This window comes from Sphaerodactylus townsendi, linkage group LG11, assembly GCF_021028975.2.
Source record: "Sphaerodactylus townsendi isolate TG3544 linkage group LG11, MPM_Stown_v2.3, whole genome shotgun sequence".
Taxonomy (NCBI): Eukaryota; Metazoa; Chordata; class Lepidosauria; order Squamata; family Sphaerodactylidae; genus Sphaerodactylus; species Sphaerodactylus townsendi.
In genome coordinates this window covers 23,306,484-23,332,734 of record NC_059435.1, presented here as the reverse complement: position 1 = coordinate 23,332,734, position 26,251 = coordinate 23,306,484, and the positions used below count along the sequence as shown (strand labels likewise).

At 40.9% G+C, this 26,251-nt stretch overlaps 1 protein-coding gene across 7 annotated transcripts in view; it reads right to left on the bottom strand.

Annotated features, from left to right (window-relative positions):
• The window catches only part of LOC125441354 (calcium/calmodulin-dependent 3',5'-cyclic nucleotide phosphodiesterase 1C-like), a 185,575-nt gene that overhangs the window by 10,995 nt on the left and 148,329 nt on the right, over positions 1-26,251 (bottom strand). For 3 of the 7 annotated variants that reach the window (XR_007245830.1, XM_048511891.1, XM_048511894.1), the window contains 2 exons: positions 25,363-25,662; positions 21,848-21,913 (listed from right to left, as the gene is read on the bottom strand). Coding sequence is in view for 5 of the 7 variants with exons in the window: in XM_048511891.1 (XP_048367848.1) it covers positions 21,848-21,913; positions 25,363-25,662 (366 nt within the window). In the remaining 2 variants the exon portion in view is untranslated. Of the gene's footprint in view, positions 1-1,427; positions 8,783-21,847; positions 21,914-25,362; positions 25,663-26,251 lie in introns of those variants that run through there. The other 4 variants (XR_007245831.1, XM_048511895.1, XM_048511896.1 and 1 more) reach the window with 3 other exon arrangements.

Below are 26,251 nucleotides of genomic sequence, written 5' to 3'. Positions count from 1 at the left end.
ATCTGGATTCATTGCAATCCCACCATCTTCCCCCAAGTATCCAGCCCTATTTTTCCCCATTTCAATGGCTCCCCTGCACCCCTTCCCCTGTTCTCACAACGCTTCCACCACTTCCCCCTACTCTCTTCCTCCCCCTTGCAAAGAAAGTAGCTACAAAACAAGACAGGTTTTGCAGTGCCAGAGAACCACTTTGTCTCCTGGCTCCTTCGTTTGCAGGATGAGGGAGGTGTGTGTGCAGGAGGAAGAGCAGGAATGGACTTGGGAGGATGAGAAATTATTCATTAGAGGAGGTCAGAGAAGGGCAAAAAGAAAACTGCTGGGCTTGAAAACTAAGGAGAAAAGCTAGGGAAGAAGAGCAAGCAAGAAAAAATGCATAGTAGTAACAACTGGCCATGGGCACTACCAGCTGGGGTCTATTCTCTGCTTTTTGCAAGCCCACCCAATCAGCTCCCCAGCTGGGGGGAGGCAGGAGAAGGGCTCACTTGAATGACATGGTAGGGCATGCTCGGGGGGGGGGAGGTGCAGGTGTTTGAAGATGCCCCCCACATGACTCATTCAAGTGGCACTCGGGGCTCCAGCACCCTTACACATGCCCTTGTTACACTACTGCCCTTAATACAATTTCTATATCTCACTCTTTGCAGAGCTTGATGCAATTGAGAAGACTGGATTTTCATATTTTTGAAGCCTTAGACATTATTCTGGTCGACTGTGGCACAAACAGAGGCTGGTTTTGGCATAAATAAGTCTGCTTTGCTTTGTTAACTTCTATAGAGTCCATCTTCCTCTCCTTTTATGTAATAAGTCACCCTGAAAACGCTTTTTTCTTTAAAATGGTAGAACAAATTGGTTTCAAGACTCAATAATCAGAACTTTGGTATCAAGGTAAAGAGTTTGCTACATGTCCTAGTATCTTTAGGAAAAGAACTATCTTTAGGAAAAGAACTATGGACAGTGGTGGGATTCAAATAATTTAACACCTGGTTGTTTGCAAGCACCATTTCAATAACCAGTTTTCTGCCGAAGTGGTGCGAACCTGCTTCAATCCTACCACTGACTATGGATCAGCAAAAGAGTACATGCTTAATACACAGACAATCTGGCAAAGATCTCTGGCCAAAATCTTGAACAACCACTGATAGAATCAGCAGCCTTGGAGAAGAGGGACCCAAGAACTAGGCTTGTATCTTCAGCCTCCAAGGTCTATTGTTGCTCATGGAGTAACAACTCCCACTCTAGTAACATGGAAAAACATGGAAGTTCCATGGAGTAACATGGAAAAGTGAAAAAGAAGACTTCAGAAAGACATGTGCTTTCCACTTCAAGAAGACATGTGTACACATACACTCCTCCACATCAGGAAGCCATGTGCTTTGTAACATACATTGGATGAACAAACCATTCTTGGCACAGAACTAGGATTCAAATCAAGTGGATCTCATTGCTTTTATTTGGTAATAAGATGAACATACATGAACTCGTTTACACAAAAATTGAAAAGCCGGGAAATTGTATTACACATGTAGAGATGACCATACCTCCTCTTCTCAATTAAAAATGTTACAATAACTATTTTGATTCAAATAATTCTCAGAACGTTGAGAACCATCAGCACTGCATACTCACCAGTCAATTAAATTTAGTAATTTTAGTCATAAGAACCCTGATATATATATTAATCAGTACATTCTTTGAGTATCTGACTTGTTTAGCAAAGAAGCAGAATGGACAAAATCAACCTCAAAATTTAATTGAAAAATGGCATGTAAATAATGAATTTACTTTGTTTGCTTAAGCCTTTGTATACACCTGATTATGAATGTGATACACATGTTTTTCAAATGTCTGCATCACCCCAATACACTACTCAGTTTCCTGCTAAGTATCTGATCACAAACCTAGATTTGCCTCTACCTACTGGGTGTGTGAAACGGCTCTCAGCTGAGTTCAATAGAGATATCTCCATCATAAATTATAGCTAATGAAGAAAAAAAATCAATAATGTGTTTAGATTTGTGCACGGTACCAAGTTAGGATAAATTATTTTACAAGATCAGTGCACCTAGACTGGGTTAATTTCTCCATAGATTCATTGGGACTCAGTGCTGTCAACATAACTTTAGAGCGATTGCAATAAGTGACATAGTTAAAAAGACATGAGTTGTGTAGCATCTGAAAAACAGATTGAATGAGGCATAAGTTGTCACAGACTAGAAGCCACTATGTTGGATGTATGAATTATAGCATGTGTAGGTAAGTAACACACACATATACACACAACAGAGAGAGAGAGAGAGAGAGAAGAGAGAGAGAGAGAGAGAGAAATAGAAGAAAAACATTTTAAATAATGAAATCAAAAGGCAATGATAACTCAAGAGGTAGAATTTTGCTCTTGCATTTGATTGCCTGTTCATTTGTTTTACGTTTTCTCCCACTATGATTGTGTGTCCTGAAGACAAATGTGATGCTTCTGAGGAAGTGGATTCTAATCCATGAAAGCATACATCACAATAAATCTGTCTTTAAGGTACTACTACCCTCTCTCATTTGGTTGCAAAATACTAATATGGCTATCCCTCCAGAATTTTAGTTTAAAAGATAACTAATCTTTCTTCTAAATCTACAAATTACACTGTTTTTGTATTATTATTCCACTTTTTTACTCATCTAATGCAAGAGAATAAGGACAAGTGAGACACGCAACATTATAAAGGATGTAACCCTGGTATCTGGAAAAAGATACCACTAATACAAAGAGACAACCTGTGCACATCATATCCACACCTTACATATTTTCTCCAGTATCTAACATCAATTCTTTCTGGCACAAAAAAGAGCATGGGTCTGTTGTTTCAATGTGACATACTGAGCTTATGAGATCTCATGTGAATATTTCTCTTATGTAGCAAAGTCAATGGTCTCTTTCTATTAAAAACAGGGGAGATGAGAAAGAAGCAAAAAAAAGAGACAAACAGAAGAAAAACAGGGCATGGATAATTTTGGTTTTGCAAGCAAACAGGTGCTCTGAGAACTGAGCCTCTACAAATAAAAGTAGCAAAGTGTTTTTAAAAACTGTATATAAAAGAGTATAAAAATATTATCCAGGCAAAAAGAAAAGGAAAATTTCACTCCACTATACCTTTAATAATAATCACTAGACAACCCAAATGCCCATCACAGATTTTATTATAGTTCAATCCTATGAAAAGTTCCTCCAGTAACAGCCTACAGATTTCAGTGGGCTCAGGTTGAAGTAACTTGGTATATGATTGCGCTGTTGGATACCTATGTACATTCAGACAGTCACCTGTTAAAGGTAATTTTGAACATTGCAACTTCTACTCCAAGATGACTTGGGCTTCAATACCTTACATGTAAACAGCAGATCATATGATAGAACTGTGCCTAGGCCCTAGATGGTTCTTGATCATATAAAATATAGAGAATTTCATGTTTAAATGCTCCCTCATTTTGAAAAAATTCCCATACATAGAAAACTAGCATTTCAGGAAGAAGAGTAGGCTAGAATTTAAAACCTACAAAAAGACTTTTCTGTACAGAGGAGACCCAATCAAGTGATCCCTGCATCTGCAGCTGGAGAGGGCATAGTACAGTACTATCACTGATTTGTGCAGCTTTGGGCTTATTTAGATAGCGGTGAATTAGAGTGTCACGGTGGATTTTCTACCTGCATTACAAAAAGACTTGAGTGAGTCCAGATTGTTTAGTGCCGCCTGTACAGATTTTTGAGAGACACCATTCAAACTTAGCTTGCTATTTCACCCAAAAAGCAACAACATGGCCTTCCATATTTCATTGCTTGATCCCCTTCCTCTGCACTGCTGCATCTTCCTAAAACAAACATTGGTTTTTATGTGGATTAATGAAAACTCTAATTGTTCAACAGTAATTTATCCATAGATCAAAATATACTCCAGGAACTGCAGGGCAAGAAATGACATGCAGAATATGTACTTGAACCAAGAGGCATCATTTCCACTTCAAAATTTAACTTCCAGTGACTCCGAGGAGACAGCTGAATTATATTGCCTGATAAATATAGGAAACTACACTGAAGTTTTAAAAGTGGAAATTTTTGTAAGACCAAACTGGGAACAAAATAGTGACAGCAATGTAGCAGGGATAGGTAATCAAAAAATAGGGGCTATCCATGATAAATAGGAGCAGTTGTGGCAAAGGAAGTAAAACATAAGAAAATTGACACTAAAAGAGTCATCCAATTTATGGTTGCATACTCCTTGCCAATGCCCCAGTGGATAAAACCTGGCCGAATCTGATGGGCACTTGCTGAGCTCAGAACCCAATCAAGTATTGGCACTTGATCCAAGAAAGGTTGAGATCAGTTGCCAATTGCCAGTTCAGGCAGAGATCAATGGAAACTTGGAGTAGAGAATGCACTTTACATAGCCTTTTGCAGCAGTACAGGAAAACATCAGCACAGCCCTACCAAAAGCTAGAACTACTACAGCCTGGTGGATTCTGAGCATTCAATTAAAATCTCAGCATCCTGGCCACCTGCAATGAGTTGTTAGACAGTTTCAGAAACCCTACAATCTCTCTCTCTCTCTCTCTCTCTCTCTCTCTCTCTGTACAGACTCAGAACAAAGAGGAAACCGTATTTGTTAGAAAGAAGTACTGCCTGTTTGGAAAATCAACATTGTGCTCCTGCACACTAGGAACAAACTAAGTATTTTTGTATTGTTGTTTTTTGTTTGGTTTTTTGAAAAAACTAGTTGATTCCCAGAAGTACCAACTTAGATGTAACACACATTAACAGCCACTGACTTCCAGCTGTATTTTTCACTATTTAAGCACTGAACCAACACAGCAGGATGTAGTACCATGCAGCTATAACAAAAACAGATGCAGGGCAACACAATGGGTAGTTAAAAGGGCGGGAACAGCTATAATACAAAAACTAAAGAACCAGAATAAATACAAAATCTTCATATTGCTTAACAATGTGTGATATACATAAAAGAGAGATTTTTCTGTGCCTGGTAGTTGGAGGCCAGCATTGCTTATAAGACCATTGTAGCACAAATTGCTCGCTGGGAAACTCTCTTGTATGTATAGCACACATTGTTAAGCAATATGAAGATTTTGTATTATAATCTCAAGAATGTTATACATTATTTATCAACAAGATTTTGATCAGTATACAGTATAATTAAAATGTTTGTTCTTTATGAAGAAATGTTTCCCAATTGATTTGCCAGCCTCAACATGGGTTTTTTTGAGGGGGGGGGGAGTGGTATATAAGTGTAAGATGTTGCCCTCCAAATTGATATACTACTGGGGCTCCATGCCATGTTTGTAGGACTTCCAGAAGCAGCTTGTTGGCCTTGATGGGAAGGAGGTTGCTGGGCGGGATGGATGCTCTTAAGACCATTGTGATCTGGTTAATAGGGACAAACAATATGTATTTTTAAAGAAAAACCTTCTCGGCCCAACAGAGGGAAAAAAACATTGCCATATTTGGCAAATCTAGGAAAGGCCAAACTGGCCATTCCAACCATATTCACTGCTTCCACTGCTTCCATTGAAGTATGGGGTAAATATAATATTGCACTCACACTCCAACAAAGTACCTCCCCCCACCATGCCAATCATGGTTGCTTTCAAAATGCTCTTGAGATCATCACAAGTTTATTCCCATATATATCCAATGGCTGTACAACAGGTTGAGCCCCAAACCAGACAATGACGGCATGGGATGAAATTCATACACAGGTATGGTGAGTCATAGTACATGACTGTTAATTTCCATTTACAGATAAGTAACCAAGACTAAAAGACACTGGCTTTTATCCAAAGAGTGGTAATTCTTGAAGAGCCGGACTTTTCTAATTCCTTCTCCCACTGTAGCCCCCTATTTTGTTCCTGGGGTCAGCAGACACTTGGTATCCAAACAGGGACCAAAGCGGAAGTCTGCAGTATTAGGGGAGAATTGGTATAAAAGTTGCCTTCCCCCTTTTCAAATGGAAAGGCCACACATTTGGAGGTTGGATACAAGCCTGTGATTTGCCCAAGGCCAAGCCATGTGGCCTGTGCTGAAAATCCTTCAACCTCTGTAATTTTGTTCAAAAAGTGCTTAGGGGTAATATCCAAGACTTCTGGATCACAGACCAAGAAGAAATGAAAGATTGCCCCATATCATATTTCAAGCAGTGTAACCCTGTGCCCTGCTTCCCTCTCCTAAGACAAAGAAAGAATTAACAGTGATGCCTTCTGAAATAAATGCTGCTTCCTCAGGAAAATACCATACCTATCTTCACAACATCCATGCCAAAAGTCACAATGTTATTCCAGTTTACAGGTGGGGAATAGGGAGGAATAGAAATGATGACCAGCACAAGGCTACATATAGAATCTGTGGCAGAAAATTCTTCTATACGTAGCTAAGATTGTGGAAAGAACAACAGAGCACACAAAAACTCCTACTTCCAGCCACAATCTCCACCACCCAAAGTAATATGCCAAAAGACATAGAATAATAAGGCCAGTGAATAAAAAAGGAGGATATCAATGAAAATCCTTACCTGAGATGAGTGAAGATAGCAGCAGAAAATTCAGAGGGAAAACATTTGTCTTCTATCTGCAACTCCCATACCCATCAAGCCCTGCCCCAAGAGGGTGCCAGTGGGCGGAGAAGAATTAAAGGAGACATTGAAAGGGATGCCCCAACGCATCATCCTTTTACTTCCACAGAGAATCTTGACCTGATACTTTTAACTGTGCAAATAAAACTATTTCTGAAAGAGACGGGCTCTGGCTCATGTATTATTGGATGATTTTGAATCTGAAGAGAGAAAGCTTCCAGCATTTTTGTATGGGTTAACAGAGAAATAGACAAGCTCTCCAATAACTGGCCTTTTTGTGCTAAAAAAAGTATGTGAAAAAATACAAATAGCCTGGATAAAAATATATGTGTTTCTATACTCTTCTGAAAGCTCAAGATAGTAAAGAGTAGTGTTTGACTCTTCCAACTAAAAGAAGAAACAATGAAATATGAATTCATTCTAAACCTGCACTGTAGAATGCATGTGTGTGCGAGAGAGAGATCCTATGGCTATTTAATTTGGAGGAAGCCACCGTGAAGTGAGTCAGTTCTTAATAAATGTGCATAAGAGCAAGCTGTAAGCAAATAAATCTATTCCTGTTGTACTGAGATTATAGTGTTAGATCCAATTACTCTTCCATCAAACTGGATCTTTTGGGAACATCTGGCGTTCACTAGCTGAATTCAAAGATTCAATGCACCTTGCACAACACACTAATTCTAAATTACTGCTCTCCAAACCGGAATGGAACTATTTTCCACCCTGAGTTTTCATGAGAAAATTTGTGTAAGTGCATATCTGCGTAATAAACACATTTTAAATGGGTATCACTTGGCATTATCAATGAATTGTTTGTGATCTGTATGCTGTCCCTTTCCAGTGCACCACTCACAAAACCACTATCTATGCTCCAGAAAAAAGCCACCCCTGCATGTAATTGCTGCAGAGAAAATGGGAATTCTTGGATAAAGAATCCTTAGCCTGAGATATCAAGCAGCATGGACCTCAGCATGCATGCATACTTTTTGCACACATTTTGTATAAACGAGACCAAAATCCCATTGGACTTGAAAGGTTGTCTTTCAAACGAAACTGTATTGCTCTGGACTGTCAATCACAATGAAGAGCACAAGTGCCAATGGAGTTGCCATACAGACTGAGGTCAGCATTATAATGTGCCATACATCAGAGCTGGGGAAGGAGCAGAAATTCTTTCTGGGACATCTGACAAGAAGTGAGAGGTTGCAGTGCCATGCTATTGTAGATAGGGCTCACTATTCTGCAAACTCCCAAAGCTCCTATGTGGGGGCAGCATCACCTGAAAGTATTTTAGGGGCTGCAACGCCCTCTGGTGTGCAAATACTGACAAGACTTAGGTGCCTCCTCATGATGCTCTGTCATTCAATTTCCTCTTCTATCACTTCATTCATCAATAAGAGCTCTAAGAGGAACATGCCATTTTCTTGACCTCAACAGCAGTGATCAGGTGGCAGAAGGGCCTTATTTGAAATCTGCCTATTACAGAAAATGTCAAAAACGGCACATTCAATCGGAGCTTGAGAAGCATTTGTTCTACATACAAAACTGACGCAGTGAGGCACAATTACAAACCAAGGAGCCATCAAGCAGATGAAATCTATAGTATGTATTGGTTTTTTTTGTGAAAAATACTATAAAGCTTTCTAGGAATTGAGCAATTTGCTTATTTGTAAAATAGCTGGATTTCCTTTAAAAAACAAAACAAACAGCACTCTTAATTGCAGCTTAAATTGGACAGACAATTCAATGCTTCATGGAAACAACAATATTTCGAGAGACTCTTTTCCACATGCGGGTCAATTCTCTGCTTCACCACATCAGAGTGTTTTTCACAAGCCAGGCCTAGCGGTAGCATTGGAAAGTCTCACGTTAGCTCGATTTGCCAGTTCCCCCACCAAAAAATAATAATCATCATTTTGCTAAGGGCAAAGAAGAAGAAGAAGAAGAAGAAAAATGTCCCAGAGTGAAAGCCTTAAGAGTCATTCACTGTGAAGTAGCCAGTGGAAGGAGGAAAAATGAAACAGCGGCGTGGAAACCTGCATAATGCCCTCCCCAGAAACTGGTCTTTGTGGAAGGAGGAGAATGGAGATCAGATAAAATGATGAAAGAAATTTGCAGTCTCTTTTTGATTATATGTAATTTTTTTTACTCTTCTGTATCTGGAAAAAAAGAGAGAGAGAAAGAAAAAAGTTGTCAATGTTCCTCCCAAGGTTCCAAGAATTGGGAAAAATGGGAAGGAAAAAAAAATCTATTGGTGATTCTTAATGGGGGGTGTACAGCTCACCAGAGGCATTCAGAATGTTTAGGACCAAATTTGGGGTTTAAAGGTTGTTAAACAGTCCCTTCCCCTTACTTGTAACAGCTTTTGATTGAATAAAAGGCCCCTTCTGCACACGCAAAATAATGCGTTTTCAAACCACTTTCACAACTGTTTGCAAGTGGATTTTGCTATTCCGCACAGCTTCAAAGAGCACTGAAAGCAGTTTGAAAGTGCATTATTCTGCATGTGCGGAATGAGCCAAAGTTTGGATTTATACCCCCCCTTTCCCACCTGTAAAGAGTGTCAAGGTGGCTTACAAACTCCCTTTCCCCTCCTCTCCCCATAATAGACACCTTGTGAGGTAGATGGGACTGAGAGAGCGCTGAGAGAACAATAACTAGCCCAACGACACCCAGCAGGCATTATGTGTAGGAGTGGGGGAACAAATCCAGTTCACCAGATAAGAGTTTGCCATTCCTGTGGAGGAGTGGGGAATCAAACCTGCTTGTCCAGATTAGAGTCCACATGCTGTTAGCCACACTGGCTGGGGAGGAGAGTTGTTTTTAATACTTCTGAACTCACCCTGAGAATTAAATCTCAGATTCTGGATTTCTCCCTTGGGTCTTTAAAAAAGTGATATACAGCGAACAAGAATCAACATAACACTAAGGTGCTGGCCAAAGGGTCTCAACAAATGTACTGACCGAGCATTGCATACAGTGTGCCTTTTATAATATGCTGGTGTAATGAGTCTTTTTTTGTTCTACTGGGGGGATTCATAGAGCCTCTTAAGATTTTTGGGATGTAGGCAAATTTTGATCTACAAACCTTCCCCAACTAATTACACAAACCTTACCCTCAGTTTACAGACGTTCTACAGGCAGAGAGTGTATAGGTTTTAGGATCACAGCTGTGAGATAAGTTTTGTAGTGAATTACTGAGTCACTGAGGCCTGTTTACCATATAAACAAATATGAAGATTTATTTATTTACAGGATGATTTAACAAATAAGCAGCATAGATGGTCTGGGACATTTTGAAAAACACATTCATCACAAATAAAGAGCAGGATAATGGAACCCAGTGAATGAAGAGATTGGGCATGGACATTTGAAGGAACCTTGTACTGAGTTAAATATGGGCTCTATTGAGGTCTGGTCTGATTGGCAGTGGCTATCTAGGGCAGCGGTGGCGAACCTATGGCACGGGTGCCAGAGGTGGCACTCAGAGCCCTCTCTGTGGGCACGCACAAACAGAGTCGCACCCCCCCCCCACATACACATCTAGGCTGACCTGGGCCACTGGGCTTGATTATTTGCATTAAACCTAAGACCTAGTTTTGGGGAAGCAGTGTTGGTAACCCTGTTAAGCACTGTTAAACCTCACTGATTTTCATGCGAAGAACTAAAGTGTGATCCTTTACCTGGGAGTAAGCTCAGTTGCTGGCAATGGGGCTTGCTTCTGAGTTGCATGGTTGCTTCAAAGCAAAGCCACTGACTACCACCCAGCTTACTCCCGAGTAATGCACACCTCGGAGCCAACCATTTTTTCTAGACTTAAACCTCAGTATTCAGGTTAAATTGCCGTGTTGGCACTTTGTGATAAATAAGTAGGTTCTGGGTTGCAATTTGGGCACTTGGTCTCGAAAAGGTTTGCCATCACTGATCTAGGGTCTCAGGTCCTTCTTATTAATATGTGCATTTGATAAAGCTGAACTGGAAGGAAAAAAGACTTTCTAAACTGTAGCTGGTAATCCTGATTCCCAAAAAGCTGGGGAAAAATGGCTTTTTTTCTGGGATCATTTTTGGGATCTCCAGTTACAACAGTAGAAAGGAAGAACCCCCTTTTAATAGGAAAGATTGTTTCAGTGCATTCATACCAAACTACACAGTTTAAATCTTTCTTCTGCTCCATTACAGCCTATGGGGAATCCTTTCAGTCTCTGGGGAGCTGTTTTTATCATAACTACTGGGGATTCTCCTTACAAGAATCCCTAAGTTTATTAAAGATGGGCCAGTTTTATGGGATGTAATTTCTTCTCCATTGGAAACAGTGTAGGATGGATGGGGGCACCCTCTTTGGGAATCATAAACTTGGACACCCTGGCCCAGTTTTTACCAAACTTGGCAGTCCTTTTAAGATGAGTCACAGGAAAATATGCTAAAAATTTGATCCCATCATCTTAAAAAATAGCACGCACCCCCGCCCCCCAGTCCTGGAATAACTCACCATAGGCTATAATGATATCATTCTTTTTCAGATCCACCCCCTCCCCCCAACCCCAACCCCCATACTAGTATGGAAATTTGGGGATTTGGGGAAATCTTGAAAATTTCTGGGTCCAATATACCTAACAGCGAATTTTCCCATTTTTTAAATACACAACTATCTATTACCCAATTTCTTTAAATGTAGATGCTGGTGATCGAACCTAAGTCCTTCTGCATGTAAAACAGTTGCTCTACCACTGAGCTGCAGCCCCACCCTGAGTGCTAGACCTGGACAGAAGTACTTATATCCAAGCTTTTTCCTAGACACTGATTTGATGAAGTATTCTTTGGCAAGTTATCCCATCTGTCAACCTACATTCCCATAATGAGAACAGCCATGACAGATTTCAACAACAAGTAACTTTCTATAGGATTTTGATAACAATAAAAATTATTAGAGTTTTAAAGAATTCAAATGCTATATAAATACTAAGCAACAATGTAAGAAGAATTTAACCTGTTCACCGTGTGGTCAATTTTGTTTTCTATCACACATGCTCCTCCTCATTCACAGATGTAAATATAATAAAATATAAATATAATAAATAAAGTACACATGCCATACACGATATTCATATGCTTCCACTAGTCACACAAACCATACACATACCCGTCTAATCCATATATGATATTCTGAATGGAACCAGTTAATCTACACTTGGATAATGCCACCTATTTCCTTTTCTGTTATCAACCTCTTTCTATTAATAGCATCCAGCCTCATCTCTCCCTAGTATGTACTGACAGTTAAAAAACAACCACCTGTGAGCAGTAAAAACATTAATTAACAGTCTATAACACCTCATTAGTATGTCCAGTAGCTAGGCAGCACTGATTCCAGTGAACTGAAGGCAGACACACATTTATGAAATTTCTTTATAACAACCATGAGGATTTCAAAAACAGCACCTTGTCTTTACTCTTACAAACAATTTCCTCTGGGAGGGGAAATTACATCGAGAAATGTGTTTTTTAATGGAACGAAAGCAGTGTTAAATTGATTTCCAAATATATCTAGATTTAATACTGATGCTGAAAAATCCAACTCAAGTTTTTCAAACAAAAGAACCAAATCCCAGTCTTCATATTGCAGACCAATCTAATGTAAACATTAATTATTCAGTTAACCTATCTCCTGGACTATCAAAAATCAGCTCCATGTCCAGCAACCTATAGCATCAAAGACAAATGATTCAACTTCTTTCTGGAAAATTGTGATGGAAGGGGATTAAGTAATACATCAGCACATCTAATACTAAAGTTCATTATGGGCCTTTTCTGCATTCAAAACCTACCACAGATTCTTCCAGTGGTTAAACCTTATGTTTTGGAAAAGTTTTCTGTGAAATCATTTTGCACACTTCCTCCAGCCCCTTCCCCCCATCATTTTGTGTGTCGTCCCCCCCCCTTTGTTTCTTAAGTCATATTTATTTCACTTGCATTATTCCTGATGGTGGTGGGATATCATCTGTGATGCAAAAAAACCCCTCCCCTTTTGTGCAGATGTTCTAATGTTAATGCACAGTCAAATTTTGATAGTGTTTCTGTGGAGTAACATTTTGAAGTGGCAATTCAAAAATGTCTCAACCTCCAATTTTTTATTGAGAACTACCTACCCAAAATGGAAGTCGAAACAACTTCTGAAGAAGATCCCATTGCCTGAAGGAACAGAAATCCACAAAGTACCACATTTTTCAGCTAAATCTGATCTGCACTAACACAATAATTACTGCAGCAGACTGCATTATGTGCTGCGATTACTCTCAGTACTCTTTTCAATCATTCTCCAGCTTTGCATTCAATATGAAGTTGACAAATGTGATCCATGCTAGTTTATATCTCTGCCTGAACAATAAAAATTGACAAAGCTGATCCAATCAAACATGCTAGTTTATATTTCTGCCTGAACAATAAGATCGCAAATTCTATGTAAAATTGCCAGAGCCAATCCAGTAGACCATGAAGGAGAAAAGAATGTAGAGACTGAGCTTCTCACAAAAGACCTTATTGGGGATAGACAGGGCTCAGGTCAAAGACCTAGTAAAAAGTTATGCAGGATACAAAGCAGCAACAGGATCTTATGATAATGCCAGACTTTAAGTTAGTGCTAAAAGATAGATATATCCTGGCCCCAGTCTCCTGCCTTTCAGCCCTGGAGGCCAACAAGCTGAGGAGAGCATTTATGCTTGCCAGATGTGATGCCTTGCTCTCAGCTGTACTAGAAGGCAGAATCATCAAAATTCTGCTCATACTTTCAAGGTGAGGTAGAGTCCTTGATCATGTATTTTCTGCTACCCTTTTTAAGTGGAAACAAGGTCCAGGACCTTTACCCCTATATTAGATAAAGTTATAGATTGCCCAGATAAAGTGCGATTAGAGAAACTTTTGACTAATGGCAATGACAATCACAAACAAGATCAGGATTTCTGCATATTCTGGGAACCTCCTGGCCATGCAGAAAAAGCATTCATTGGTAAAATCAAGAAAGATGCACACACCATTTAAAAATGGCTTGATGGGGGAATGAATAAGCTTATTGAGACAATTCAAAGAAATATTTTTAAGAAGTTGATCTGTTTAAGTTCCAAAGAGCTCACTTTATTTTAAAGAGGGAGATATAGGTCAGAAAGAAGGACGTTTCAATTCCCCCAAGTGCGATTCTTTACCAGTCCCATCTGTATTTTGTATTATCAAAGTTATTGTAATTGTGGTTAAATCAAAGAATGGATGGATGCTGCAACTTCTTGTTTATTCAGACGTACTGTGGGCAGACAAGCTCATGGCTAGACACGATGGCCAGTTTCTGAGATGTGCCCTATCCTCTATTAGTGTCAGACAGTTCAGAGTAAGACGGAAGCCAAATCTTCATTCTGAATTTTGATACTAATTGTCGGGGAGAAGTCTCTGCTTGCCACATTCCTCTCTACCCCAATCAAGTATTCATAGTAACTAACAATGCAATCTGGATAACAAAAGCCACAGTCTTGGAAAAGCCACACCTGTCCTATAGCTCCCAAAAGGTATGCAAACACTCCTGAGCCTTAACACAGTTAGTTTTCCTGATTCCTTTCTTCCCTAGTTGATCTAACAATAACTTTTCCTGTCCCACTACCAGAGAATAATTAAACCCAACTTTGAATTGGAATGCCTTGAGCTGTAAATTCATCAATTCTGCCTAAGATTTAATCAAGAACTAAACTCTCCCTGGCTCTGATTCATTTGAGCTATTTGCCACAGTATTGTTCTTTCCTGAGAATGGAACCTTGCTTTGTCCAGGAGGATTGCCTCTTTCATCATTGCCAGTGGGTCAGGTTTTCCTACATGTAGGCTTCCCAAATGAGGGACCCTTGCCCTTTGGTCCCTGAACTGCCTTAAGTTCGGTTCCCCCATGCCCAACATTGCCCAACCGATGCTAGTCCTTTCTTCTGTAACTGGTAAATATCACCCTCCGTGCAACAACTTCTACTATTCCCATCTATCCTTCACATCTATCTGTATCCTAGGCTCCTTGAAACTCTGGAAGATTCTGCATGGGCCAAAAACAGCTGTGTGAAAACAGTGTGAAAATAGTGTAAACCCTTTTACACCATTTTAAACCATTTTACACCATTTTCACAGAGCTGTTTTTGGCCCATGCGGAATCTGTCTCTGTGTGTTTGGCCCAACTGCATATGTACCTTTTCTTATTTTTGCTCTTTAATAAAATGGTTAAACTTCACTTAAATTCTGGTTTTCTGTGGCTTTCTAAAGGGAAAATCCTTGTAAATCATAGGTGGAAAAGATCCCCTTTTGCAGTGCAAGGTCCTTTTGCAGTGCAAGGTCTCTCCCCACTAATTTCCCAACTTAAAACTAGAGTACAGACCCCACTAATTCGGATAATACTACAGCCTTTCTTTGGTCATCAGGGTCTCTTGCCAAATAGGATCCATGAAGGAACCAACATGCACTGCCGACTGCAACATATACACTAAGAAAATCATTTATTGTTCCTGTCACCTAAACACTAATGACATATTTAAAGTGATTAATTATCTGCACACCAACACCATGACGAGCTGCTTTGATTTGAACAAATGGACCCTGAGCTTCCGAGATGTTTAAGTGATCCAATTCATTAAATAATAAACGTCAAATAAAAGTTTTGCTTTTATGAAGGGCCTAGGATCAACAAACATGACCCTTTCTGAGGTAAGAAAACATTTTGGTGCCTGAGTGAGAAAATCCAAATTGGTCTTCCTTGCCAGAGCAAAAATGTAATTACACATGATGGAAAACCTGCAGCACAAACTCTCTCTCATGATAGGCACAGTCCTGCATTGGAAGTAAGAATGCTTGAATATCTGCCAGTTCACTTCATGTCCCATTTGACAGTTGCGAATGGAGACCTATTTTTTTTTGTCAGTTTGTTGGTGTTTGACAGGTTGTTCTACTGTGTTTCTTCCAAACCAAGCAGTACACCACAACTGGCTATTAGTATTCTAACAGCTTGCTAGAACTCTATAACCCTCTTGTCCTTAATGCATAACTGCTTATCTCAGCAGGTAACTGTTTAACTAGACAACTGAATCATTCACAAATCAGCCATTAAAAAATGCTGTGTTTCCCTAAAATTCTACGCTTCAGTTTCCATCTAAACAGTTCTTAGTGACACTAATCCGGGCCAACTGTTTGAATCAGTGGCATTTTTATGCATCCACACATGTGCAGGATTGCGAAAACCTGATGCAACCCAGTTCAGCATGTGTTTGTCACCATTAAACCCAAACCAAACAGATCAACTTGTTTCTGCTTGCCATCTTCAAACATTATCTGTCAAACACATCTGTGGGGAAATCTGCAATATCCTTAATTGGAAATCCTTCAGTTTTTTTGTCACAAAATGTCCATATGAAAATACTTCCATCCATGGGGTAAAATAAGATGTTGCCTCGCTCTCAGAGCCACTTATTTTCTACTGATTTTTAAGATGTATTGAGAGTGCCCCTCTGCAAGTCACCTCTGCAAGGTAGGCCACCTTGGTCTGTAGGGACTCACTACCCTTATAGAACAAACAAGACACGACTCTGGCTTCCTGTGGAGAAATTGTCTGTGTTAGCATAACCATAGCCATTATGATGTAGACCTGTTATTGAAATGTGGTTCTCACATTTCTGTGGCTCTCTCCCAGCTTTCTCGAACTGACACCAACTAGCTGTTTGACTAAAGGTCACAGCCCAGCTTTGGGGTGTTCCCCTAACACCGTGGTGGCGAACCTTTGGCACTCCGGATGTTATGGACTACAATTCCCATCAGCCCCTGCCAGCATGGGAATTGTGGCAGGGGCTGATGGGAATTGTAGTCCATAACATCTGGAGGGGCTGATGGGAATTGTAGTCCATAACATCTGGAGTGCCAAAGGTTCGCCACCACTGCCCTAACAGCTTAAACTTCAGCAAGCTCTTTCAAGTACTTGCACCTGAAAGCACTAATGATTTCTCATCAACTGTCTTGGTTAATTGGCACTAACCTGTGATTGATCTCCTTATGCCACCTGACCTGTAATTTCTCTATAATTTTCTTTCAATATTCAAACCAACTAACCTTTTTTCCCGCCTGCTACTTCAGATACCCTGATACTGTTAGTTCCAGCCTGCTAGTGCTTATTAACAATTATTATTAACTTTTGCTTCACTTGCTCCTTGTAATCAAGGCTATGCTACTATGGATATTTTCATTATTTCAATTGTTTCGTTAGTTGAGAATGTGCTGTACTCAATAAACCCAAAAAAGATGTTTGCTCATGTTTGCCTCTGAGTCATGTATGCAACCCAAATCCTAACCCACGCTGAGAGGTGGCTAGTTAGCGGTACCTCTAGACTTCCATTCATAAGCTCTTTACTTTCATCAGGCAGTTAATAGCACTAATGCAAACTAAAACCCATGCACCCTGCCAATCTCCTCCCTCCTGCCCTGCCTCTCTTTTATCCCTCTCAGGAGGTTCCCTTCCTCCTGGGAGCTCCTTGATCCAACCTCCTAGTGGCTGGCAAGCTGTCTGTCTTGTTTTGCCAGCCTGAGACTGGCTCTTCAGCCTTCCTCGCTGCCTGTTTGATTGCAGCCTGGCTGAGGCTGTGCCAGCCCCGGTCCACTCTCTAAGGCTGCTGACTGCATCTTGACTAGGGCTGTGCTGCTTCTATCCTATTCCCTGGAACTGCTGAGGCTTGCTCTTGCTAATGTCGGTTCCTCCCCAGGCCATGCCTCCAGCCCCCTGCTATTACAGTGATGGTGGCAGGAGCACTGGAACACTGGTGCCAACATATGGCACTGCATTCCAGCATCATGGAGGGTTGCAATGGCCACACACTGGCAAAATCACCCTTCCGCCAGGGAAGTGCCCCAGAGAGACCTGTGTGTCACTCCCATGGATGGATTTGCTCCCCCCACCCCTTTGGATGGGGCTCCAAGTCAACCGCAGCAACTTCGTCAGATGCTGAAATGGACTGAACAGGTATATAAGGGCATGTGTTTCACTTTTTAAATTATGTAATTGAAGGGGGACTGATGTAGGGGGGCGGGAAGAGGAAATAACAATGGAGAGGATAGACAGTCTAAGTTTATCTTCTACTTAGTTCATGGCCATGAGTTGTGCCGCTTGCTTTCATCTAACCCAACATGCTAATTTTTGTCTTATTCACTCCACTCTCCTTGAAGCCTTCCTTTGGCCTAAGGAAGACCTTCTTCTTATAGCTCTGGCCTGACAAGTACTTTCTAGGAAGCATTCAAACTGGTTTGCCCCAGTATATGATGTTCAGACTAATGATGCCTCTGAACTCAGAAGTTTCATTTACATGCTGAAAGGAAAGGCTTCCATGGTTGAGGCTGGGTAAAACAGAAGGAGTAAATCTAGGTATATAAAGAGGATGGGAAGGATGCTAGAAGGGGAGTACTAAGGTGCATGGGACTTGTAGCACCCACACTTTGGAAGACACCAGCTATTCCTAGCATCAGGTAAGTGCTTTTTAATTTCTCTTCTGCTTTTCCTGCAATACATGATGCTCTGAATTAAGTGTGTTTTATTAAAATCATTATTATAAAAAGTGTATGTAAGATGCTTATTGTTATCTATTCTAATATGATGGAAATCCAATTATCCTGTAGTTTTAATTAGTAAATACCAGCGAATAGGGAAGAGATAGATATAAGTTGATTTTGGATTTTAAACATAGTTGTATCGTAGCTGTTTTATAAATATATTTTATAATTGAATGGTTAAAGCCTATTAATCCATTTTATATTTTTTATAAATGAACTATTATGTTGAAATGTAAAATCCATAGATGGCACATATGATCTCCTCTAAATTTAATAACAGTGTACAACCACATTTTTATACTCCATGCCAATAATGGTTATTGTGATTGTGATTATTAAAAACATAAGAAATGCATGTAGCACCTGCTCATATATGGCATAACTGACATAATCTTGACAACTTTCCCTTCTTGTTGTTTTCCCGTAATTGCAATTCTAAAATATCAAATGGAAAAAATAGATATAGATTTTTTTTAAAAAAACCCACATTTTACTAACCCAAATATCAGAATATTTTGTTAGGTTATGGAACTAGATCCAAAAAACAGATAAGTGTTTTTCTTGTGCAACATAATAGTAAAATTTTAATCGTATCCAACTGCAGGTACCTGAAAAGGCTCTCTGGAAAAATGACTGGAACAAATTTAACTGAATTACATAGTCTATTGCTTTTCCATGCCCCTCAAAAGAGCAAGCATTTGTGCAGTGCCATAAAGATACTGAAAGTGCAAAATGTTATGACCTCCAGAAATTTGGATTCTCCCTAAAATAAATCCAGGCTGCAACCTGTAAGAATACTTAACAGCCACTAGATGGAGAGCATCGCTTATGGCATGAATGTGTTCCGGTTGACATGTGCTGCTTTTCTTTCCCAGAGATCTTCCTAGCTCACACTGTCAAAAAGTGCAATGGAGTTAGCCATGTTAGTCTGTTGCAGCAAATGAAAAGTTTAGTGGCACCTTAAAGACTCACATTTATTCCAGCATAACATTTCGTGAACCAGAGTTCACTTTTCAGATGTACACAGAGTCACATGCATCCAGAGGTGGGATCCAACCAGTTCTCACCACTTCTCTAGAAGTGGTTACTAATTTTTTCTGAGTGCCGAGAAGGGGTTACTAAAGCAACCTCCCTGCCCAATAGGGATTGGAGGTGCATGTGTGCATCGGCGCCACTGTTTGAATCCCACCACCATTGGAACCTGTTATTAAAATTTTTGGATCCCACCACTGCGTGCATCCAAATAAATGAGATTTAACTCCATGCACTTTTATGTTGGAAAACATTATGTTGGAAAACATTTAAGGTGACACTAGACTTCTACATTATTTTTCTCAAAATGTGATGGGAAACACTGAAGAAAAGTGTACATCCTATGAGGTAATCCATGTTTCCATAGAAAATGAAGACTGTACAAGCTATGTCCTCCTTAAACACCTGATCTTGCCAAGTCAAAACTCAGATGGCTACCTCAGTTTAATAATAAATATATAACATACTCCCGCCCCTGTTTTTTACATAAACATTCAAGCCTGAAATTAAGAACCCAGCCTACTGCTTATTTGTCTGTTCACATGAATTTCAGAGTAGGGCCTGAGGAAGGTACTGCACCTAGTCTGATGGGGATGTCACTGGAGATTTGATGTTCCACCATGGTAGATCCCCTAGGAAGACTGAGTAGGAATTTTTCAAAAACTGAGTGGTCTTAATGAACCCACAGTTCATGCTATACCTATCCATGCACATAAAGAGGTTTCTGGTCATGCAAATCATCTGGACTTAATTGAAGCATGAGAAAATTTTGCTTCCCAAACACTTTTCCAAGTCATGGTACTCATATCTACATCAGTTGGTGAGGAACAGTGAGAATTTTTGGATTATTTTCCCAAAACTAATTTGGCTCCATGGGCAGAAGGTATCTGATTGTGCATTAAATATAAAATTTTCACTGGTCACTGTAGCCAGATTTGACTTAATGGCAATGGCACATATCTTATCTCTCTGTTCAGCAGTCTGAAGCCTTCCTGCAGCCTAAGGAGTCTTTCATTGCTAAAAACTACAGGCTGCAAAAAGGCTTCAATTTTTGTTTCTGAGCAGAGGAGCGTGACACCTGCCACCATCATAGCCCCCACAGAGAGTGTGGGCAGTATTTCACGATCTGTTCACAGAGGTATCAACTGGATCACCAGTTGTCCTCACCTTGTGTGAGAGAAACCATTTTGCCTTGAAAAAAAATCTCTAAAAGGTTTGTGTGTGTTATCGTTTTTACCACCAACGTTTTTACAAAAAGTATCTCTGTTTCAGGCCAGCTCTAAGGGGCAGGTTATCAACCTAGGATAAGAGGGATGGTTTGCTGCCTGAAAGGCAAGTCCTATGAGGGAAGGTTAAAGGAACTAGGCATCCTCAGATTGCACAAGGAAGCCTAGGCCCTTTCCGCACATGCGTGGAAACAAACCTCCACTGGCATGAATTATGCCGGTGGAGGCTCGGAGGCCGTTCGCACACTAGTGTGCGATTGGCCCCAACTCCCCCCCCCCCAGCCAGAGAGGCGGCTCCACATGGAGCTGCTTCTCGGTCAGCCCCCTCCACTTACCTCTTCTTCCAGCGTCACTCTGGAGAGCACAAGGGACCTGCCCACCCTGCCCTCTAACCTCCAGGGGTCAGAGGGCAGCATGGGTGGGTCTCTGCAGCCCTCCAGAGCGACACTGGAAGAAGAGGTCAGTGGAGGCGACGGGAAAAGCAGCATCTTCCCAGTGGTGCGGTTTGCACTACGCCGATGGAAAGATGCTGCTTTGCAAAAACCTCACTCAACGAGCGAGGTTTGCAGCGTTGTCTTCATGCCGCTCCCAGGCGGCCAGGACTCCTGTGCGAACAGCAGTCCAGGGACGGCAAAAACGCCATCCCTGGGTCGCTGTATTTCGACCGTGTGGAAAGGGCCCTAGAGAAGGCATGATTGCCCTCTTCAAATATCTGAATGGCTGTTGCGTGGAAAAGGCAAAGAGTTCTTTTCTGCTTCTCTAGAGGGCAAGACTAGTTCTACAGGGCTTATGTTAGGGGAAGGCAGATTTTGACAGAATGTTTAGAGAAGCCTCCAAGTGATATGGCTGGTCTGACAAGAGGGTTTATGGGGGTCTTGAAGCAGAGGTTTGGTAGCTGCATGTCAGGAATGCTCTATTTTTGGATTCCGTGCACTGAGCAAAAGGATTTTATGAGACTATCATTCTCTTTTTCATTCAAATCTAGGTTGGGAAAGGGCTACAGGAAAATTTTGAATGTTTTAAGAAAAAAGTTTAAGCAATGTAAAAAAAGAAGAAGAAAAAATGTTACTTGGTGAAATGTTTGCTATGAGCAGTACTGTATAATCTTGACTCAGATGAAAAAAAGACCATTTCAGTTTACATATGATATGCATCACCTTTTGAGAAAAAAACCTCTCCTCTGTTCATTTCAATATAATTAAAAACAAAGTCATGACTTTCTGTAAAAATGGGCCTCTGACTGATAAAATTGTGATCTTTTGTGTCTCCTAATTTTTATGGAACAGTTCATATTCTAGGTCAACTCATATTGTCGGCCTGGACCACGTGCATGGATGAAGAAACACAACAGAAAAGATGGAGCCTTACCCTCTGACTGCTTTAACTCTTTTCCCTGATCTTTCTTGTCTGACTTCTTATCATCCTTTAATTCACCTGGAAGTCAGAAATCAAATAAAGCAGAAAACTCTTCAACATGAAATCTGGTCTGAAAAAGTGTTTCAGCCATGTTAACCATCCAGAAATAAACAGGAAAGTATATAAGTATACTGCTTCCGCAGAAGTTACATGATTCCACAGACACGTCTTCCCTCTTCTGTATACCTGTAAACCTTGAGTCTTCCTTTAGGTAACCTTCCACTGTCATCAAATTTTAAATGGTCTGAGTTGCAAGTATGTGGAGTTTATTTTATATTCATATATTTATTTAAAAGATTTACTAACTGCCTTTCTCCCATATTGAACTCAAGGTGGCTTACAATATAAATAAAACAAAGATATAAAACAATTATATATATAATATAATTATTTTTATGTAATCATAATTTTATATAATCATTTGTCAAAAAGTACCAATTAATTTTTTAGATAAATTTCTGCAAACCACAAAAGTGGGTAGTCATATTTTGTGTAATAGTATACAATTTCATAGTAGCAAACAGAATTGATACAAGGTAGTTAAGATTGTGGGATTTTTTTCCTACATTTTATTATTTTAATCAATTTATTTTTATTGATTTTATAAGGACATTTATGATATTTGCATTCTATTCTTTTTAGCCCTGCTGCTATTGTTATTTGTTATTATTGTAAATACAGTATCTACCTGTACTGTAAATACAGTATCTACCTATCTACCTACCTACCTATCTGGAAGAGTTTGGATTTAATCCTGTTTTTCTCAACCATAAGGAGTCTCAAAGCGACTTACAAACTCCATCCCATCCTCTTCCCCCAAAAAACACCTTATGAGGTAAGTGGGGCTGAGAGAGTTCTAAGAGAACTGTGACTGGCCCATCATGTATTATCTCTTCTCAGCTGGTTTCAGCTACATGGCTGTTCCTTGGAAAAAGACAACTCTACAAAATGATGTAGCTATATTCCCACCTGTTCAGCAATAACCCCTGGTTGATGCTCTTCTTCTATTTGTAATAGAAAATCAGTTTAAAATATTTTAAATTAATAAAAGCACTGAACAGGCAGTAAACAAGATGCCTATCCAGGAGACTGAAGATACCTTCCAGAATCACAATCAGGGGAAAGAAAATGAAATGCCACAAACTTTTGGCATACTGCTACCAGTGGTGGGATTCAGCCAGTTCACACTGGTTTGGGCAAACCGGTTGCTAAAGCAGTTGTCTGCTCTGAGGTGTGAAAAGCCCCGTCCTTCCCTCTCCCAGGGGAGGGGGAGTGAGGGGGCTTTCAGAGCTGTTCTGACTTAAGTTGGCCCAGGTGGGCAGCGGTCTCTGGAGGTCCCCATGAGGGGCTGGCTGGCCGCACATTGGGCCACGAGCATGGGCCAGTGGCGCAGCCTGCTGGAGAACCCCCTCACTCAGCCCAATCTGCGGCCAGCCAGCCCCCCATGGGGACTTCCGGCAGTCGCGGCCCACCCAGGCCTGCTGGTCAATTCCAGAGAAAGCCCTCCCAAGCCCTACGCCCCCAGCCCCTGTCCGATGGAGGTGGAAAGGGCAGCAGCCTGCCAGCCCTGCACCAGCTTCTGCTGGCCTCCCCACCCCTATTGGAGGCTTCAATGGAGGTGCGGGGGGCTGAGCCGGCAGCAGCCTGCCACAGGCCTGCTGGGCACTCCTCACTGTGGCCAGCCAGTGAAAGAAGCCCAGCCCATTCGGTGGCTGGCCAATTGGCCCGGCAGCTCATGGACCAAGCCACAGCTACCACCTTCCCTTGCCTCCCCCCACCCAACATTGAAAAGGGGTGCACAGAAGTCAGGTAAATGAGCGGCAGTGGGGGGGCGCAGTGGGGGGGGGGCAAACCAGTAGTTTAATAATTAGAATCCCACCACTGACTGCTGCTGACCAAAACAATGGGAATGAACTCACAGTTCTCTAAGCAGTGAGGGACTCATGAAGCCTTACAGGGGTCATCACTTTTCCCCTCACACTTCCCTCCCCACTATTTCCTCTCTACCTCACTGTACCAGCCCCAATACCCTGCCCTGTTGCCCTGCTTCCTCCTCTTCCCCAATCAGTGTACCTTCATCTGCTCCTGCTATTCTTCAGCTTTCCCTCCTTCACTCCCCTAGCAGCCTCTCCCTGCATCTCCATGCACCAAAATATTTTTTCTATACTCCCTTCAGCTTCCTCTTTCCCATTTATCAACTCTCCCTCACCTTTAATAGAAACTAAGGTTTAGAATGATAATAATGTTGTAGAATGTAATCTCACAAGTTGGAAATCCTCTGTTTTCATAATTTGGGGATCCAATGCAATTTTTTTGGCTCCACGCATTTGTAGAAACCACCCCCTAAATCTGTCTCTGGTTCCACTGTATGAATATTTTGATCCACGCTTAGACCTGGACGAGAATAACTACTGGTACCTAGCTTTTTGAGAATATCAATCCAATCTCAATCTGTTTCTTTAAACACAGAGATTTTAAAATCAATTCAAGAATGAAGCATAAGGTTGATTCCTGTGCACAATTACCCGGGAGCAAGCGCCCAGCTAATATTTACTTTGCATAATTCATGGGTAGTATTGGGAGTATATTTATTTGAATTCCAATCTTGAAAAGATTTTGCAAGAGGGCAGGAACATCCCTGTAAATATGGTCCCATTCTCTGAAACACAAATAGTCCTTCAGATTCGGTGAATATCAACTGGCAAAAGATCATTTGCAAGGCAAAGCTCAGCGTTTTTGCAATTGTTTTTTTAATCACACGTACTCACTCTAATGAGATATTAATATTGCTTTCATCAACTGAAGACAAAAGAACACAAGAGGGCAAGGATGACGAATGTCCCTATGAATATTAAAAATTTACATAGCCCTCTGAAAAGACACAGGAGCCTTTGCTAAGGAATAACAGGCTAAAGCAAGGAACGATTCTTTTTGAACTTCCACATAATCCAATTTATTAATGAATAGGGTAGCTTTAGAGACTTATAATAGCTGGTCTACAATGCAGAAGAAACACAGGGGAATGATGAGCATAATGATTTCCGGAAACACAATGGCAAAACTTATTCCCAGATACCAGAACAATTCCCCAGAATGAGAAGCCAAAGAAAAGTAGATTAATGTTGTGTCTCAACGCATTAAAATTCCTTTCTTCTAAAATTGTGTGGACCGCTGTAGTACTATCCCAGTGAGAAGAAACAGGGCACAGTAACGTGCGCAGTCTGTATATTTGTAAAGCTTAACACAAATAGCCAGCTGCTTTATATAGCACCCTAACAATGCCTCATGAGATTGGGAGCCGTTAACATTTGAAATGGAACCCAATAGAGAATATGAAGGAAAACTTTGGATGAAGCTTTGGGTTAAGCAAGAACTGCCGATCTGTGAATCACCTACTGGGTCTAGATGTATTACACCGACACATAAGATTAGCAGAAAATTGCCCTCCTAGAGAAACAAATGCTTACCATTCTGTACATGCCGTTTCTGGTCTCTACCTGTTGAACTGGGATCTGTCTCCTTTTCCGTCCGAGTTACGTTTTTCCCTTGAGAAGAGTTATTTTTATTAACACCAGTTTGGCGAGTCCCATTGACGTTGCTCTTACTGGCTTCTGTGCTCTTGCTCTCGCCTGAATTCCCTTCTTTGCTATTTTCGGATTTGGAGGCAGCGGTTTCATCTGTTGCTTTTTTCCCTTCGTTTTCATCTGTTCTCTTTTCATCTGCATCCTGCGGAGAGTTCTCCTCTGCTTCTTTCTTTGCTTTTTCTTCTGCATCCTCAGCAAAAACAAAGGTGAATTAAACGGGGGCAGGGAGAAATAAACTATTAATGTATTTATCAGTATGGCAACTTCTTATCATTTTTTCCTTTCAGGGTACAAATCCCAACCCTGGGCCTTCTAAACTTTCTGGTCCTCATCACAGCTAACTGCAGTCTTATCCTGCATGGAACTTAGAAGTGCATATTCCAGTGGTTCACAAACTGTGGGTGGTGACCCACCAGTAAGTTGTCACCAAACCCTGGAGATGAGAGGGGTAGGGTGTCAGCAGTGGTGGGATTCAAATAATTCAACAACCGGTTCCTGTGGTGGGATTCAAATCTGGTTGTTTACCAGCACCATTTCAACCACCGATTCTGCCGAAGTGGTGCGAACCTGCTGAATCCCATCACTAGGTGTCAGCCTTCAGGTGGTGACTGGGATTACAACTGATCTCTAGACCAGGGGTAGGGAACCTGAGGCTCTCCAGATGTTCAGGAACTACAATTCCCATCAGCTTCTGTCAGCATGGCCAATTGGCCATGCTGGTAGGGGCTGATGGGAATTGTAGTTCCTGAACATCTGGAGAGCCGCAGGTTCC